Consider the following 20,000-nt stretch of genomic DNA (forward strand, 5'->3'; position numbering starts at 1 on the left):
CAACGCTGAGGTTGTGAGTTCGAACCCCGAGAGTGTGGGTGCTCTCGACTCCAATCTTAAATGACTAGGATTGCCCGGGCATTTTGTCATTTTCCAACTGTGTTGTGGCAGTTTCTGTCCAAGGTGCACACCCCTATTAATGAGTCTGTAAAGAGCGAATATGCACAAACATAACAAATTAACAAAGATTTGTAAACCCTATGCAATTAAACAGATGGTATGTTATGCTGAGAAATGGGAAGTGGACAATTGGACAAGTTCAAATAATCACGTTTGTCATAGATTCAAGTTTGAAGTTGTCAACCTCTGTCAATATCGAGAAATATTTGTATTCTTTATATATCGATTTGATGCAGTTGTTTTCTTCAGAGTTTTTTTGGTTGTAACTAGGTACCTTATTTTCAAGAACACAATTTTTCGATAGTTTCCAGGAACAAAAGAAAAACATTCTAATCCTGGAATCTGTGATGAGTTTTTTTTTTACATCCTTAAACTTTTGATACTTAAGTTATGAACAATGAATGTAAAAATACATGATATCTCAACAGTTAACTCTGACCATAAATTATATAAAACTCAAATGTGAATAAAATATTGCATGTGTAATTTAATGATAGTATATTCTGTGTTTCATCATTGATCAGATCTTGTTGTCTTTTGCATGTCCATATATATATATATGTGTAGACAGTAGGATGTTCCATTTCACTATACTTATATCCAACTTCATTTCTATCAAATTGTTGATGTTACATGAAGGGGAAAACATGGGATGACAGTTGAAATATATCCGTGACACATATATTTCACAAGGGTCAATCAAATCATGAAGGCGCCCATAAACTTCGGAAGTGACAATTACAAATTTACTATAGGGAACGTTGATTGAATAACTTACTAATTAGCAGCAACCTTCTCCCAAGAAATCTATGATAGAAAATGAAGGTCCATCAATTTTACTCGATTGTGTTATTACCGTAAGCCACCTATTATCAGATTATCAGATGACATGTTTGGAGCAGTAACTGCCTATTCTTCCGACACATCCAACTTCTAGCATATTTTTGATGGAATTTTTAATGCACAGTCTACTTTTTTATGTAATGATGCCTTGGTATCTTTCCTACATAGAAATGGAAAGTTCACAATAGGAAAACTGAAAATCAATCTTGTCGTTGATTTTTCTTTCTAAAATAGTTTTGATTGACAATTTTTAGATTTCTAGATGAAGGTCATAATATCATAAAAGCTTATCTGTTTCATCTGTATACAGTTCTTTGATGGAATATAATGTGTTCAACTTTTGTTGAACTTATCTAATGAAAAGATATCATCTATATAGCTGAACGATAATTTAAGAATATTCTCAAATCCGTCATAACCTTTAATAATGAAGGATGTCCATTGGGTTTGCAGGATGTATGAATATATAAATATGCAATCCCTTCTTGTCCAAATAGGGAAAATGTCTTCAGTAGGGAGATTGCCACACTCTCTAGCCATTAAAGATCCCTATCAACAAATTTTATGTGGTTTATATGAAGCCTGTTGAAAGATAAAGGTTCAGAATCTATAGTATAATACACCTTCCCTCATTTTCCAATGATTTTCGAAATTCCAGCTCTTAATGAAGGTGGATTAAATTTGAAGATATTACCAAAAAAGTTTATTTGATTTCTTCCTGAGCATTCATTAAATATTTGTTATTGAATGTTCACCAATCAACTTGTACATAAAATTCTTATGCGTACTAAAAGTGTTATCACATAGAATATATAATACTTATTGAGTACTCTTGAAATTTTACAGAAAAAGTACAAAATAATGCAAGACCTAAACAGAGCAGCATATGATTAGTATGATAATAATTAAACTCATCATAGATACCAGGATAACAATTTGATATCTGCGCCAGACGCCCGTTTCATCTACAAAACACTCATCAGTGAGGCCTGAATCAAAAAGTTAAAAAAAAATACTATCTGTATATTAGTACAAAACAGGTACTTCCGACTTAGAGTACAAATGTTGTACTGCAAACTAAGGGTGCTACAACTTTACAGTTATTTGAAATAAGTAAAATAGCACTTAATTTGTTTGGGATTGTTCCGTACTAAAAAAATCATATGTTAAATGAGCTGTTCATGCAATTATATACCAAGATTAAGAAGTGAAAATTTGTAATATCATCAGAGCTTAAAATTTATACCCTAGGTACACATTTTTAAATACTATGTTAAAGTCTAATAACAAAATACTCATATAGAATTTATTCCGCTTTTTGTTTGATAGTCATTGTAAAATTTAATAAGATCAGAATCTATTCTAGGTGTCACCACTGTCAGCGCATCACTAAAATGTTTTAATTTCACATGCTTTGCATCAATGTTTTCTTGTAAAGCACTCATTGCTGCCTCATGGCACACAGCACAGATCTGTAAAAGAAAAACATTTTATAAGCTATTACATGTACCTCTGAACACAAAAAAAAATCATAAATTTGAAATCCTATGGACAGATGGAGCTCACAAATTCAATTCAATTGCCAAACAAAAGTTAAAAAAAATCTGATTTTATCACTGAACAAGTACACATTTTTGTTTATAGAGGCCAGTCGAAGCATGCCTCAAGGTTCTTGATTTTCTTGCTGTGTCAAAGACCAATTGGTGGCCTTTAGTTGTTTTCTGCTCTTTGGTGGAGCTGTTGTCTCTTTGACACATTCCCCATTTCCATTCTCAATTTTAAAGGGAATAAAACATATGATGGTTCTTTGTTTAATGTATTTAAAACAGATCCTCTAAACATTGTATTTAAATGAGATTATTCTTTAAGAAATGGTTGCAGATATAAAATGTGAACCCATAAAACTAAAATTGAAGTATTTTCTCATTTTTGTTTCAAATCAATAAGCGCTTTTAAAGGAGTAAGTTCGGTAAGGGCCATATTTGGCCCCGATTATAAAGTTCAATGTTACAAGACAAAAATTATTTTAAGTTGACTTAAAGACATGTGAGAAAGTTAAATAGAACTATTTTATGTCAAAGCTTAATTCTAACACGTTGAATTTTACATCCAAAAACGTTCAAGATTAGAGATTTTGGTGAAATTTGTCAAAATCAGCTGGATTTCAACTAAATTAAGGACCAGGAAACATAGAGTGCAGGCGTCAACAAACTAGATATTCAAATAAGACATGTGAAATGTCTTCACAAACATTATTTTAAAAGATCATTGTTGTCGATGTATGCGCTCTATGTTTCCTGTCCAATAATTTATGGAATTTAACCCCTTTTCAATGATTTTTCATGGAAAATCTATATGTTTACAACTTGTGTTTAATAAGTTATAATTATTTGTCTTTTTCATGGGTTTTTATTTTTTGGCCATGATATTGTCTATTTTTTATGATTTCACCCTTGTTATTTTCCCTTTCTTTTATTTCTAATTACCTCAGCTCCAGAATATCCTTCTGTTTTCTGTACAATCCAATCAATGTCAACAGAACTCTCCACTGGCATTTTACACAGGTTAATTCTCAAAATTTCATGCCTTGTTTTCTCATTAGGTAATGGTACATACAGAATCCTGTCTAATCGACCTGGTCGCATTAAAGCCTACAAAATGATAAAAACAAGAAATATATCTAAGCCAGATAATTTGATTTAAAAGGATTTATCACACAATTAGGTTCGATGGTTTGTATGCCATGTAGAAATGATTGATACTTTTTTTTAATTCCAGATTAGGCTACATAAATCTCCTTGTTTAAAAGATGAAATTAAGAGTGTTGAAAAGAATTTCTTGTTTTAAAAAAAAATTTTTGAAGTGTATCAAATCTCTATAAAACAGGCAATTAATTTTCTATTAATTTTCCTGAACCTAAAGGGGCCTTATATGGTTATTTTTTAAATGATCACTCCCATACTGCTAGATGGATGCATCCTAGAATGAAAAGTTAGGATCACAGACTTTTGGCTCTGGAGATCCTGGTGCACTCCCACTTGTATTTAAACAAGCAATTTTACACAAAAGTAGCAGCTCATTTAAGTTTAGCAATATTCAGATTCAATGATAGGTTATAGTTACATAACAAAACACATAATATAAAAAAAAATCTGTTGCCGTATACATTACAACTGGTATGACTCAAAGATATAATCTCTAAACATGATCTTTTGTATATTAAGTCATGTGATGGCAGTAACATTAGTGACATTATTTAACCTATTAACTTGAACCTCACCTTGTCAATCATATCCGGTCTGTTTGTTGCAGCTACAATTGTGACATCTTTTAACCTTTCAACTCCATCAATCTCTGTCAATAACTGAGCCAGGACTCTGTCACCAACATTACTGCTCCCACCAGAACTATAATAAAACATTTAAAATTCCTATCATTAAAGAAAGAACAAAACAGTATTATCAACATGAACAAAGAACTCTTTATAATAAAATTTCTTATAATGAATAGTTGTGATAAAAAGTCTTTTCCCTTAGGAGTATCCATATTCTTATGTATGGTTCCATTATCCAACATTGTCTTGTTTTATTTTGTCTTACATTTTTCATGTTTATGCCCAACTATACAACATGTTTTTTTCTCATTATTGAAGGGTGTGCAGTGACCTTTATTTACTTCTATGTGTGTCATATTTAACTCTGTTGAATAGATGTCTCATTGCCAATCATACCATATCTCCTTAAAATATTAAATGAGACAAATCAAATATCCAATGTTTAAGTCTTGACAACAATGGTTATATAACTGTCAATTTTCCCTCAACAATATTTCACAGCATAAACCCACAAAGTTACTTTCTGGTCATCATCATATACAACTTTACAAAAAGCACCTCTATTACCTGCCCCTTTCTACAGCCAAGGCATCAATTTCATCAAAGAATACAATAGATGGCGCTGCTGCTCTTGCCTTTCTGAACACTTCTCTTACTGCTCTTTCTGATTCTCCAACCCACTTGTTAAACAGCTCAGGTCCCTGTAAAAATAAAAACAATAGGTTTATAGATGACTTATTTAAAAAAGAGGGATTAATTTTGTAACTGCCTTAAACACAAATTGTTACCATGTTCCCTTAAGGCCATTTTCTTTTGTTGTTGTCACTATTCTTTTACATTTTTTTTTCTAATACATGTAGTGGAATCCTAAAAAAATATAAATAATGATATCCAGTATTAGTGCCAATGTTTCATTGGTTGACACTGTCATATTTATTTTATTGTTTTTAATAAATTTTGAATACAAGCCATTTGAAAATTTCTTCGTAGTTGAACTCTTAAACTCATTGATAACAATTACCCATTAGATCAATGGAAATTACCACCCTAATGTGAGGGTACCCAAATTGCACCTATTTTGACAGTTTTTTAACCTATGTTTATTTATGCTTTAGACAAAAGTTTTATTATGTGTTTATTTTGTAGATGTATCATTATTCACTATATGGTTTCACCAATTTAATTTTGAATTCATGTGGAATCATAGAAAAAATGGTCTGAACTGACCTCCAAACCATCAATGATTCTGTAATGAGGAGTACCCAAATTGCATCCATGCTTAAATTCGCATCGTCAAATGTTGAATAACCGAGCTTTTGTTTAATTTCTTTAAATATTTTGAACAATTGAATATTAGTCCATGCTTACTCTTCATTTTTTTAAGAAATGGATACGTGTAACATATTGTATTTGCTAATTTTAAAAAGATGACGTTTTGATGGCGTCTCATGGCAACGTTTCCGTAGATTTCCTCTGCTATTTTTGCTAAATAGGTGCAATTTGGGTACCGTGACGTTATATATATATATATTCAAAGTTGGCATAGTACAAAAACAAATTGACATACAACATAAGCTCTACTGAGCTCACATATCAACGAATCCACTGTATGATAAAAAGCTTAAAATTACCTTTATTGCAATAAAATTGAGTCCACTTTCTGTAGCTAAGGCTTTAGCAATCATGGTTTTGGAACATCCTGGAGGACCATACATCAATATACCACGTGGTGGACTAATTCCCATTCTCTCAAAGGCCTCAGGATGTAACAGTGGCCATTCTACTGCCTGCTTCAACTTTAATTTAATTTCTTCTTGTCCTCCAATGTCACTCCAAAGAACCTTAATTAAAAATTGTTCTGTGTTTTATTAAATAGGATAAATCAAATAACAAATTTGAAGGACAGCACTTTACTGGTCCATATTATAAGATTGTTAATCTACAACAGGCTTAATATCTAAATGTCCTATTACTTGTATCATAAAATGTCACTACAGAAGACTCAACAGTGACATTCAAATTTTAAAAGGCATTGAAAAAACAAAATTCCAATAAGTATTTATATGTCAACTATAATTAAGAACAACTATGCCCTGAGTGTAAAATATTTCCAGTGTTTAAAGTATTTCAAAATGGTAAATTAATAGTTAGTCAATCAAATAACCAAAAAAATTGTCAAATTAATATTTTTCCATGTGCCTATCAAAAAAAAAAGTCTGCAACTTGAAATCCTGGTGGTTATTTCTTTTAAAAATTCTTTTAAAATGATGATATCTATCTTTACTTTTACAATAAGTTTTGTTCTAAAAAATCAATCAAAATACCGAAGCCTGCAGTGTACATTTGAAATTGTAGATTATAGATTCATTATTCCAGACATTTTGCAATAATACCTGAGGAATCTCTAGCTGTACTTCTCTCATACCACTAGGCTGTACCATTGTCATGGCAACAGATATATCCTCTTTAGTCACACTAACAGACACCATTTGAGTCCCACCATTCTTTAGAGTTCTCTTCAAAGAGTTCAAACTAGCTGTTGTATAACAGAAAATAAAATCCAAATAGATAGAAAACAAGAATGTGTCATGGATGCCCCACTTGCACTATCATTTTCTATGTTACAGTGGACTGTAAAATTGAAGTTTAAACTCTAATTTAGCATATAAATTAGGAAGATAATTTCAAAGGGGACATGTGTACTAAGTTTCAAGTTCAACGTCATCAACAGCAGGGCGCAGCTTTATACGACCGCAGAGGTCGAACCCTGAACGGTTGGGGCAAGTATAGACACAACATTCAAGCTGGATACAGCTCTGAATTTAGATTTTGATTAAATAGTTGACACAGCATCTATAGGTTTCGGACACAGAATGAATGTGGTCTAATGAACTTAATTTTTTTTTTGCTATTGAGCAATTCACTATGCTGTTGAATATTAATCCTCTTTCAATTTCTGAAATCTGAAATGAGAAAAATTAACTCCCCCCCCCCCATTTTTTTTTTTCACCTCCCCCTTTCCCTTATTCCAGAAATGATCTCAATTCAAATTTCTAATGGAGTTTGCAACAATAACTACTCATTTAAATATATCATAAAGTATTAAAATAAAAAATGTCATACAGTCATGGTTATAGTAACTTCTAAAAAAATAAATGGGGAATGTGTCCAAAGGGACACAGATGATGCCCCCGCTAGCATATAACAAAAAAAAAATCTTCAACTTTTCCACTTGTAAAGGGGCATAATCCTAGAGTGGTAATCAAAGTGCTTGTAATCACTGAATGGTAAAGATTGCTTAAATTTATCAGTTGGTAGTAAAAGTGGATATTGCATTATATATTATATATAGCATTGATTTAAGTTGATTCAATTATTATTCTGGACAAAGAAAGATAACTCCAATTTTCAAAGAAGATTCATAAAGCATTGGTTTTATGTGATTAAACAACCATTCTGGACAAAGAAAGATAACTCCAATTTATTGTTTTAAAACTACAAAAATGCTTGTTTTTGGCCCCTTTTTGGACCTTTATTCCTAGACTGTATGCCCCATAACCTATAAAATATATCCCAACCTTCTACTTATGCTATTAAACATTGTGGTACAATTTCAGAACAATTGAAATACTTATACACAACTAATTGTCTTGACGCTAGATAAATGCTTGTTCTGGGCCCCTTTGGGCCCCTTTTTCCTAAACCTTAGGGAACATAACCCCCAAAACCAATCCCAAACTTCCTTTTGTGGTTATAAGCATTATGTTAAAATTTTATTGATTTCTATTTACTTATACTAAAGTTATTATCCGGAAACCATCCATCTTCGGACGACAACGCAGACGATGACATGATACCAATATATGACCGCAAAAAGCAAAAACTTTTTGCGGTTGTATAAAAACTACCTTGACCAAAAACTTTAACCCAAAGCAGGACAGACTTCCTGACAAACAGACAAAAAAGAGGAAGCACAGATCAGAAAACATCATGCCCCTAGGTGGGGCATAAACATCCTTGTCAAACAATAAGACCTGAAAATGCCTACAAGGTACAACTGAACATCTTAACAAATATTAAATCATTTCTAAATACAGAAGCTAAGCAATACTAAATAGTATCTTGTGGAGAGTTGTCTCATTGGCAAACATACCACAACTTCTTTTTCAATTGATGAATTGACTAATGGACAGAGAAAATGGCCAAATAAATGGACGAGAACGTCAAATAGATCATTGTTACATGTCACTTCATGAGTGGGGTTATGATAATAAATTAATCCTAAAGAATAGCAAAAATAGACTTTCTAAGAATCTTTATGACTATGAATGATTTTGTGAGCTTGCTGTTTGATCTGGATCAAAGCCCTTTGTAAAAGGCCGTACTTTGACCTGTGTTTGTTATTATCAGGTTGTGAACAGCCCTCCCTCAGACTTGATAAGGGGTAATTTTACCGTTGTAGAAAAGAAAAAAGATAAACCAAGAATTTGTAGTGCTACTACACAAAACCTTTGAAAATTTTGATTTTTTTTACTCAAAAAGAGGAGAAATACATCATATTTTAAACAATTTTTCTAAAAGAGGGGTCCACTTATTTTGAATATTATTAAAAAGAATCATTAAATAAACTGTTTATAAAGTAAATGTGTTAACATGGTTTAAGTCCAGGAATATTACAAAATTCTTGGACATGTTTTGACTATTTAATACAAGATAGATATATAGATCTTTGGGAACATATGAGCCCTTTTCTATGAAAAGATGTTTTTTACAAAGAAATATATTATGACTTTAAGATATTGACCCCTCATAAAAGGGATATTTACATTATAACATTAAGCGGTTGTTCCCAACCTGATTATGACTTAATGTAGATGGAGAATTGGCCCATTGTATGTCACACATACATAGACCAGATTTAATTATACAATTATTTCTTGGTGAACATGGTGAACAGGGAAAAAATACTTCATAAATTAAAGAAATGTCAAAGTACAAGTCATAAATATGAGTTTTAATATTGTCAAAACTTACTATTTTATGTTTACAAAAAAAAATTATAATCGCTCGCCTGAAAAATTTTCAAATGAAATATTTTTTTATTAAAATTTTCAAATCGCTCGCTCGCCCCAATTTTTGGAGTCCAAAAACGTAGAACAAGAAATTAAATTGGTGTGGCCTTATCATATTATTTATATAAAAAATCTCAGCAGTTTTTTGCCTATCAAATGAAAATGTTTGCTTTTTCTATTTTCTTCACTGCTCTCCACCGAAGTGAACTAGTATGTATAAAACTATATCTTCCAAACAAGGGAAATTTGTATATCATCAGCTGTAATTGCAATGCCAAATTCTAGCTTCGAGAAGTGAGTTACATAAAAAAAAAAGCCTGTACCAAGTCAGAAATATGACACTTGTTATCCATTCCTTTAATGTGTAAGAGATTTTTTTTTGCAATTTGATAAGGGTATTTCTGTTTTTTTAATTTCTGTTGGAGCTCTGTATTTTTGTGATTTTACTTTTTTCTAGAAAGTCCTATAACCATGTGTTTTGTCTACAACCCTGCAGTCTTTGACCTCTACATACCTTGTTGACAAACACTAGCAAGGTCTGCTCCAACAAAACCATGTGCTTTATTTACAACAGACTAACCTTTGACCTCTATAGCTACATACCTTGTTGACAAACACTAGCAAGGTCTGCTCCAACAAAACCATGTGCTTTATTTACAACAGACTAACCTTTGACCTCTATAGCTACATACCTTGTTGACAAACACTAGCAAGGTCTGCTCCAACAAAACCATGTGCTTTATTTACAACAGACTAACCTTTGACCTCTATAGCTACATACCTTGTTGACAAACACTAGCAAGGTCTGCTCCAACAAAACCATGTGCTTTATTTACAACAGACTAACCTTTGACCTCTATAGCTACATACCTTGTTGACAAACACTAGCAAGGTCTGCTCCAACAAAACCATGTGCTTTATTTACAACAGACTAACCATTGACCTCTATAGCTACATACCTTGTTGACAAACACTAGCAAGGTCTGCTCCAACAAAACCATGTGCTTTATTTACAACAGACTAACCTTTGACCTCTATAGCTACATACCTTGTTGACAAACACTAGCAAGGTCTGCTCCAACAAAACCATGTGCTTTATTTACAACAGACTAACCTTTGACCTCTATAGCTACATACCTTGTTGACAAACACTAGCAAGGTCTGCTCCAACAAAACCATGTGCTTTATTTACAACAAACTAACCATTGACCTCTATAGCTACATACCTTGTTGACAAACACTAGCAAGGTCTGCTCCAACAAAACCATGTGCTTTATTTACAACAGACTAACCTTTGACCTCTATAGCTACATACCTTGTTGACATACACTAGCAAGGTCTGCTCCAACAAAACCATGTGCTTTATTTACAACAGACTAACCATTGACCTCTACAGCTACATACCTTGTTGACAAACACTAGCAAGGTCTGCTCCAACAAAACCATGTGCTTTATTTACAACAGACTAACCTTTGACCTCTATAGCTACATACCTTGTTGACAAACACTAGCAAGGTCTGCTCCAACAAAACCATGTGCTTTATTTACAACAAACTAACCATTGACCTCTATAGCTACATACCTTGTTGACAAACACTAGCAAGGTCTGCTCCAACAAAACCATGTGCTTTATTTACAACAGACTAACCTTTGACCTCTATAGCTACATACCTTGTTGACAAACACTAGCAAGGTCTGCTCCAACAAAACCATGTGCTTTATTTACAAGAAACTAACCATTGACCTCTACAGCTACATACCTTGTTGACAAACACTAGCAAGGTCTGCTCCAACAAAACCATGTGCTTTATCTGCTATTTTCAATATGATTTCTTTCTCTAAAGTATTTGGCACTTTCTGCAACAGCTTTTGTAAAATCTGCAACATAAAATAAAATGTTATCTGTAAAAGAAAAAATCTTTTTCCCTGCCTTTAATCCTTCTTCACTTTCTATGTCTTTATTCTGTATTCTGTATTTGCCTTTTCTTTTCTGCTACCTCTGCTTTCCTTTATATAGACACTTCTTATATATGTATGAAACATTGACTACTGGGTTGTTAACAATCAATCAATCTTTGTATGGTATACATGGTATAAGAGGCACACTATGTTACATTTAATGAATATGGGTAAGAAGGAAAGTTCTATTTCCACAATTGTCAGCCATTTATGGTTGTGTGGTCATTTAATGTTTGAAAAAAAATGTTGGTTGTCAGAGAGTTTTTTTAAATCCCTCTTAAAACAGCCCTTATACAGCAGATGTGAACTAAGGGCTGTTTCCAAACAAACATCAGGTGGAGGCACTCAAATTAATTAAATATGAGTGGTTGGATTTTCCTTAGAAATTTGTAAGAATTATACAAACGTAAGTAAAATGAGAATTTATCTTATTTTGGTGATCTGCCTCATATTCAGATGTATTTAATTCTGGAAAAGCCCATAACAAATTCTTAAACAGTTGGGGGTTATACTTTTAACCTTGTGAATACAACAGGGACAGTAATTATAATGTGTTACAAAAAAGATTTTTAAAACCCAAAAACCTTTATCTTGTTTAGGTACTGTAAATTATCAAACTATTTTTGTTTGTCCAACTGTCAACTGCACATTTATAAAGAATATCAACAAATTTAGCAATAAAATTATTCATACTATGTACCTTCATTTCTTTCTTTCTGTTTTTTTTTCAACATCTTTTAAAGCCATGTCAAAAAGTTTTGAAGTTTTCCCTTGGAAAAAATAATTTGGAAAAGACTTGAATTTCTGTAATATAACTCTACCATTATGCTATCTCTGTAACAAATATTTTAAAGGGTGGACGGAAAATTCATTATAATAGATATAGGAAGATGTGGTATGAGTGCCAATGAGGCAACTCTCCATCCATGTAAACCATTATAGGTCAAGGTACAGCCTTATAGCCTATTAAACAAAGTGCTTTAAATACAGTAATAAACTTGCCTCTCTTCTATCCTGTGATGTTGGAACTCCTACTTCAATTTCTTTATCAAATCTCCCAGGTCGCCTCAACGCTGGATCTATTTGATCTGGTACACAACAAGCAGCTACAACCATAATAACTTTATCTTCTCTCTGGTTCTAAAGCAGGGTAAATGCAATAAGAAACAAATCAACTGTAACTCCTGCTTTTTACACTTTTAGTTTAATATTTTAGGACAAATTACCAATGCCATGTATGCTTTAGTCTTCTATATATATTCCCCATTTCCATTCTCAGTTTTACCATTTTTGGAATTTTAAGTAACACCTTAATCTTCTTTTTGTTTTTGTAATTCTCTTTCTTGTATCATTCCTTTTTTATTGGAAACTTTCAAAATGATATATCAAGAAAACATGAAAAAATACTTCAAAGTGCAATATTATACAGAATAATTTATTCACAAAAAGAAGGATATTTTAACCAACCTGACTAATCCCATCCATCAATGTTAACATGGTGGCAACCAGTCTTTTCTGGGAGTCATTTTGTGTTTTATCTCGACTTGGTAATATAGAATCTACATCATCCATAACTATTATAGATGGCGCTCTGGAAAACATAACACAATTCTAAAAGATCTTTTGACATGAGGAATTCTGGTTTAAAGAGTTTTATTGCTCTTGACTGAAAATCAAAGTTACTGCAATATGTGATGAAAATGATCTTCGCTGTCCAATTTGTACATTTGAATAAATAAGGAAGCAGCCCAAAACATCACCTGTACATTTTGTGTATCTTCATGCAATTACATCATAATGTAATAGATGTGCTTTGATAAGCCTGATTAATTCCCCTTAATTTGGACAGATTAATTATTTAGTATTTAAATGTTTATTTTAGGTTTGATTTGGTTTAAATATAGTAGGATAAAAGTAAAGAATGTTAATTTAACTGTTTTAGTATTTAACTTTTGATGTTTTTATAATGTTTTAAGAATATACATTTATTTAACTTTTCTTCAGTACCTTTTATGTTAAAGTTCTCCTGATTAATGACAAGTTTAGGATATCATTTGATATTCAGTCGGAGTCGGCCTTGCACAGGCCTCCAAATACTCGCCGGAACTAATATTAGTACTAATCGAGTCTAGAGTTAGCCACCACTTCGGTGCAGTTCGCCAGAGTTAGTCACCCCTTTTGGTGCAATTTTACTACTTTAAAACACAACGCGAAGCAAATTTACTTTATTTTACTTAAAAGACTAACTCTGGGAATACTCTATTTTTCATTTTACATTTGAAATTACTTTATTTTTGAACTCCATTTAAGAAAGTTTTCTGACTCCTGTATATTTCCGACTTTGTTTAAATTCATGCAATTACTGTACATTTGTGAATAAAATATAGTTTCAATAGATTAATTATCTGTTTTTCAGCCATAATCTGATATCAGGTATCCCAATGGTCGAATAGGGGCGAAGTACTGGCCACTACACGTCCCGGGAGGTGTCGTCACCGACCCCCTCCGTTACAATAAACAAAAACTTTTCCACAGACTACCAAATAGAACAAAAATAATATAAATGCCCTAATACTAACAAAAACACACAGATCTATCTTAGAATTTGACAATTTTATCAAGACGAAGCAACCCATATGAATTTTACAATTTTATCAGGACTATGCAACCCAAAACTACTCAATCTGTTCACTAAAAATGAAATCAGGATATGAAAGAGCAGTATCAATGTGGATATCTCAATAAAGCCTTTAAACAAAAAACAAAAGTCTCCCTGGACATGTCTAATACCAATACTAAATGTTAATCTGATAAAACACAACTACCTTTCTTCAGCTTCCATGAATATATTTCTTAGTTTAAGTTCAGATTCACCAAAAAATCTGAAACAAAGAAAACATATAAAATTAGGATGAAAAATCTTACATTATTATTTGTATCAAACCACAAAGTCCTTTACAATATCATGGACACCAATATTATTAAAATGTATATATATTCATTGAACTTTATCCAGCAGAACACACTAACATTACAATTTAAGGAATCTGGTTTATTTACAGAGTTCAGTGCAAGCTTACAGGTAAAATTCACAATTAAAATAGATATAGTATTTAGCCCTGTGAAGTTGTGTATTATAAGCACCACTTTTCATCCCACCAAAATCATATGGTACTAAAATCACTATCATTGGATAGATCAGTTGAAAGTCTATTCTAAGTTCCTCAGTTTCATACTGGAGCAGCCGTAATCTATAGAAAAAGGGGGATATGTTGTAACACTTTTATTCCATATGCCCTTTAAAACTGGATCCCTGTATTCTATTAAGAACTTACTTGCTAATGACCTCAGATGAGGATACACTTATTATATGTGCCTGGACCTCATTGGTTACAGCTTTAATCAACAATGACTTCCCAGTACCTGATGGACCATATATCAACACTCCTCTTGGTGGAGGTATTCCTAAAACAACAAATTATCATAATTATTCTAATAGTCACTTTTTGTTTTTATATCTAAAAGATATTTAACTTCATTGAATTCAATTGGTTCCGACTGTCTTGACTCCAGAAAGTTTTTTTTAAATTGCAAGTATCGTCATGACATTTAAAACTTTGTGATATAAATTATTCAGGTCTTTTTCATTATTTAAGGAGCAATATGAATTGTGTACAGTATCAAACAAGAACATATATGCATACCACCATTTGCTATCAAAAGTATTGCAATACAGGACGTAGAAGTAGAAGAAATGGGGTTTTCTCGTTGCTGATAGATGTATGGTTGTCTATAATTGCTTACATCCATTTAATTTGAACTTTGAAATAGATATAGGAAGATGTGGTGTGAGTGCCAATGAGACAACTCTCCATACAAATAACAATTTAAAAAGTAAACCATTATAGGTTAAAGTACGGCCTTCAACATGGAGCTTTGGCTCACACCGAACAACAAGCTATAAAGGGCCCCAAAATTACTAGTGTAAAACCATTCAAATGGGAAAACCAACGGTCTAATCTATATAAACAAAACGAGAAACGAGAAACATGTATATATTACATAAACAAACGACAACTACTGTACATTACATATTACTGTACATATGCTAGGACTCATCATTGTTCAATTTGAATTGCTGCAAAATTTAAATGTTATTTTTAAATTTGGTATTGCTTAAAATTTATTCAATTTTACGTCTGAGAGTGTGAGAACACTTATAGCAGGTTATCTCATGTCAAACTCTTAGAATTTTTTGGTGTCTTTCAAAATTTTTAAGAATTACCAGAGTAACATAAATATCTGTGACTAGCCCAGGTACAAAAGATTTTGACCAGTATATGATATCTAATTTGAGAATTTATTGTATTACCAAATGATTTAAAGAGTTCTGGTTGTGCTAGAGGAAGCTGAATCATTTCCCTCAACACTTTAATCTGTGATTTCAGTCCTCCTATCCAATCAAATGTCACTTTGTCTTTTATATCGTCCTCTTCAATCGGTTCATCTCGTAAAATCATCAGTCTCGTTTGTGAAGCTATTTTTGCAAATTGTTCATTCATCTTTAAATTCTGTTTCCCAGGAGGCTCTGGAGTTTTAAACATGTCTAAATTCCTTGGTTTAGATTTTGGAGTACTTGATATTGGAGAAGAATTATTAAAACTTTGATTTTCAGATGATAAAGATCTGTCAAATGAACTTGAAGGTGTACAAGGTGATTTAAAGGATGTGTCACATGACATGTCAGACATGTTCATTCCGGAAAGGTCATGTGATAGTTCATCAACATTTGATTGGTTGAGATTTTGAGTTCTTTGTATGGTTAGGTCTGTCACTGCAAACTGATACATTTGTCCATAATAACTAATGTTTACTTTATTTCCTATTTTAAAACATTTTCCACCTGAAATAAAAGAAAAGCATGTAGTGTAGACAGGATAAAGAAACAAGCAGAAAAAGAAGAGGTGTCCTTTAATATTGAGTTTTTCAAACTAATTTTCATTACTGGTACAACAATTAAGCTATATGTGTTATTTAGTTTTATTGCATTGATTCTTTGAAATACTGTGTAAAATAATTTCGGAAAAATTTCACTCCTCTGTAGTCATACTAATGGCATGTTCAAATGCATCAAAACAAATTGAGAATGAGTCCTTGCATGCTATACTTTATCATTTTATTTACATATGAATCAGTGTATCGTCAGTAATAAGAAGAATATATTGTGTAGTTAATTAGAGAATTCAAATATCAGGAAATAAACAATTCATTACTGAACAACACTGATAACTAACTAATAATAGTTATTCATATTCATCAATTCGTGTGTTATTTGTTCACTCCTTGAATATATTTCTCTACCTGCATTATCCTACGATTATTTTGGTGACACTGAAGATAATAACAGCCTGTTTTCATCATGTACATGTATAATTAAATTACAACCTTGTGTGTGATAGTGACACTGACTTTAAATGGCAATACTTACATAGTTTATTTCTGACAAAATCTTGAAAGCAACTTTCCTCTGGCGGAAACCCATCAGTGCTGCATTAAAATGGACAATCTGATTCAAATATTTATCAGTTAATATTAAACATGTTAAATACACAAAATAACTAACTATTTGGTTTGCATCTTATAGCAGTACTATACTTCACTAGTTTATTCAATATTTTAAATCTGCAGGGAGATAACTCACATGTCTTATGTAAATATTCGGTTAATATAGACACATTCTTTACAGTTATTTGCATGGTGCCATTTTTAGAGATGTCTCACTCTAAATTCCTAAGTAATCAATGACAAATTAAAATTTAATCAACTTTATTAAGCCAAAAAAATAAAAATGAAAAGAAATTCTCTAAAAAATCTTAATATGAGGCCAAACAAATAGTATGTGTGTTTACTGTCACATGCTGAAAAAAACCAGGGTAGGTAGGTACATTTGTAGGTATTTTTTTAGTCGATGGGAGCAACATTGTGACTTTAACAGTGCTTAATCAATAATGGCCAAAAAAACTTTAGGGTAGGGGATAAAAATTAGGGTAGGTAGGAGTACATTAAACACACATACTTTTTTTTGTGGCCTAAACATACTTTTATGATAAACTAGTCTAAATGTTTTTAGAGGGTGAGTATTCACAGACACATTTTGGGAAATGATAAATGAAAACTTTGCAAATTATAAACAATTTAAGAGCCATAATTGCCATGGCAAAAACTTGACTACATTTTGTAAAACACTATCAAAGGACAAAAACTTATGAATTATTTAACTTGGTTATTGTTGCAATCAATGGGAGATAACTCTTGCTAATTGCAGAAGTATTGTATTTCACACAATAATGATTTAATTAAAAAAAATACATTGATACTGATTTTTCGAATACATAAATCATTTTCAAAATGTCTCCCATTGAAAGTGTACAGGTATTATCACTCAAATATACAATAACAAATGGTAAATCACTCTGTTCAACTGTAAAACACTTAAGACAACAAATAAAACCATGTTCATTTCTTACAAAATAAATTTTCTGGTGTACAGGAAACATTTTAATATTGTTGATGTCTTACAAAAATCATTTTCTGGTGTACATGTTACATTGGTTAATTGTTCATTTCTTACAAAACAAATTTTCTTGTGTAAAGGTATCATTTGTTAATTTTTTGTGTTTTACTCTTTAATACAAAATAAATTTTCTTAGTGGTTATAAACAGTTAACATTTGTAAATTGATCATATCTTACAAAATAAATGTTACCTCTGCTTCAAGCAGATCTCTGAAGCTGTTGGAACTCCGTAGTTTAATGGCTCTACTGTTATTTTTCCACTAGATTCTTTCTCTAGCAACTTCCCTAAATTATCTGGTACCCCAACTGATGTCTGGGCCATGGAAGTTGAAGGCCAGGCTACACTGACATACTGACTGTCCAATAAACATGGTCGTCCAATGGCAAGCCCACTATATTTCATTGTACTGGGATGAACAACAGTAACATTGTCACTTAAATCATGAGGTAAACCAAGCTTCCCAACTGAAACAAAGCAAACCAAATTTTGTTTATCAGGTTAATAAATTTGTACTGATGATACACAGTCAACTGTTCAATAAAAAAATATGACCACAACTTGGCATCCCTCTTTTGATGCCTTAAGATTTAATATTTTTTATTACATTGTTGAACTTGAATCTGCATTGCTTCAGAGATGCATTCAATATGTCTAGGACTCATAAGAAGCTTGTCTTTGACAATAACTTTGTATTGCTGACTTGTTGATAATGTTTGTTTTTTGTTGTTGGATATTTGGTTCATAATAGTATACCAAGTACTTCCAACATGTCCAATACTATCTATCCCATTTAACAAGAGATAAAGGATACTACAACAGACACAGGTAAGTCTGCCTAATATCTTGACTAACATCTCAAAATTCACAATATGGGTCTGTTGAAACAAAACTTTAATTAGACAAAAGAGATTGTTTCAGGTTCCCGAGCACCTAAGATCACTCCCGTTTTCGATGGAGTTCATGTTGCTCAGTCTTTGGTTTTCTATGTTGTGTCTTGTGTACTACTTTTTGTCTATATATGTATTTTTCTTTTATAGCCATGGCCTTGTCAGTTTATTTTGTATCTATGAGTTTGAATGTCCCTCTGGTATCTTTTGTCAGACTTGTCCCTCTTCTATGTCGGTCTCATTCGGGTCTAAGACTGACGCAGGATTTTTTGTTAGAGTGACATGTGAAAGTCAAATTAATGTGCCGTGAAAATAAAACTGGAAATGAAGTCTAGCTTAACACGGGAAATTACAAAAAAAATAAAAACTGTTTGCGTACATTGTGTAAGGTGGATATGTGAATTTGACAAAGCAGTAAGTGGGATCTGGAATCAGTACCCCGGCTACCCCTTCTATGATGAGTGAACCTGTGAAGTGGGGCGAGTTGGTAAACTAGTCCAAATAATTATGACGTCTTGAAAGGCTATTATATTTTTATTCTTTGAGGCCTTACTTTGGCGTCAAAGAAAAAAATTATAATAGCCTTTCAAGATGTCATAATTATTTGAGTAAGGCGTCAAAAAAAAATATAATAGCCTTTCAAGACTCATAATTATTTGGACTAGTTGGTAAACATGAAGTGGGGCGAGCTGATCATAAAGGGGCATGCCCCTGTGGTTGATGGTAAAGTGGGACAAGTTGGTAGATAAAAGTGTGGCGAGTTGGTGGGAAAGTGGGGCGACTTGTCTTGCTTTCAAAACTTATGATGATAACCTTCTAATGCATTCAAAAGGGAAATTAATGCATTGAGTTTGTTTCCATTGATGCTGCAACTTGTGTAATTGATTTGTAAATCACATTCATTGGGATGCTTTTCAATGTCTTTATGAAAAATCAAGTGTTTGCATTTCAAACACTGAAGCCATTCTTGTTTCTGCTGTTTAGACTTCGGGGGCATTTTTACTGTGCCCACGTGTTTATGTTTACAAATACTACTGGTTACTTCCGACCGTTTCTTCAACCGGGAACCTGTTGTGTTACTCTCTACACAACTAAAATGATAGTTATCTTTTACTCTTTATTAGTCAAATGTTTAATTAAACTTTAGGCAATTATTTAAATTTCTTTAACGAAAGTTATATATTTTCATTTGATTTCCGATTATTCAAT

At 32.2% G+C, this 20,000-nt stretch overlaps 1 protein-coding gene across 1 annotated transcript; it reads right to left on the bottom strand.

Annotated features, from left to right (window-relative positions):
* Positions 1 to 2,257: 2,257 nt before the first annotated feature.
* On the bottom strand, positions 2,258 to 19,847 carry LOC143042574 (ATPase family gene 2 protein homolog A-like). Its single transcript, XM_076214974.1, has 15 exons — positions 19,605 to 19,847; positions 18,095 to 18,368; positions 16,817 to 16,875; positions 15,701 to 16,231; positions 14,664 to 14,793; positions 14,154 to 14,210; positions 12,796 to 12,919; positions 12,331 to 12,468; positions 11,130 to 11,247; positions 6,691 to 6,833; positions 5,929 to 6,138; positions 4,865 to 4,998; positions 4,244 to 4,370; positions 3,450 to 3,614; positions 2,258 to 2,435 (listed from the first exon to the last, which is right to left on the bottom strand). The coding sequence occupies exons 1-15, from the start codon at positions 19,786 to 19,788 to the stop codon at positions 2,259 to 2,261; spliced, it is 2,571 nt and encodes an 856-aa protein (XP_076071089.1). The 5' UTR covers positions 19,789 to 19,847; the 3' UTR covers position 2,258.
* Between the last annotated feature and the right edge of the window lie 153 nt (positions 19,848 to 20,000).

Source organism: Mytilus galloprovincialis, chromosome 8 (assembly GCF_965363235.1).
Source record: "Mytilus galloprovincialis chromosome 8, xbMytGall1.hap1.1, whole genome shotgun sequence".
NCBI classification, from domain to species: Eukaryota; Metazoa; Mollusca; class Bivalvia; order Mytilida; family Mytilidae; genus Mytilus; species Mytilus galloprovincialis.

Coding starts and splice junctions, on each gene's coding strand:
- LOC143042574 (XM_076214974.1), bottom strand. CDS start 19,788: ATGCCCCCGAAGTCTAAACAGCAGAAACAAGAATGGCTTCAGTGTTTG. Junction 12,469..12,795: donor TGATGGATGGGATTAGTCAG/GTTGGTTAAAAT, acceptor ACCCTGCTTTAG/AACCAGAGAGAAGATAAAGT. Junction 6,139..6,690: donor TACAGCTAGAGATTCCTCAG/GTATTATTGCAA, acceptor TTTTTAATTAAG/GTTCTTTGGAGTGACATTGG.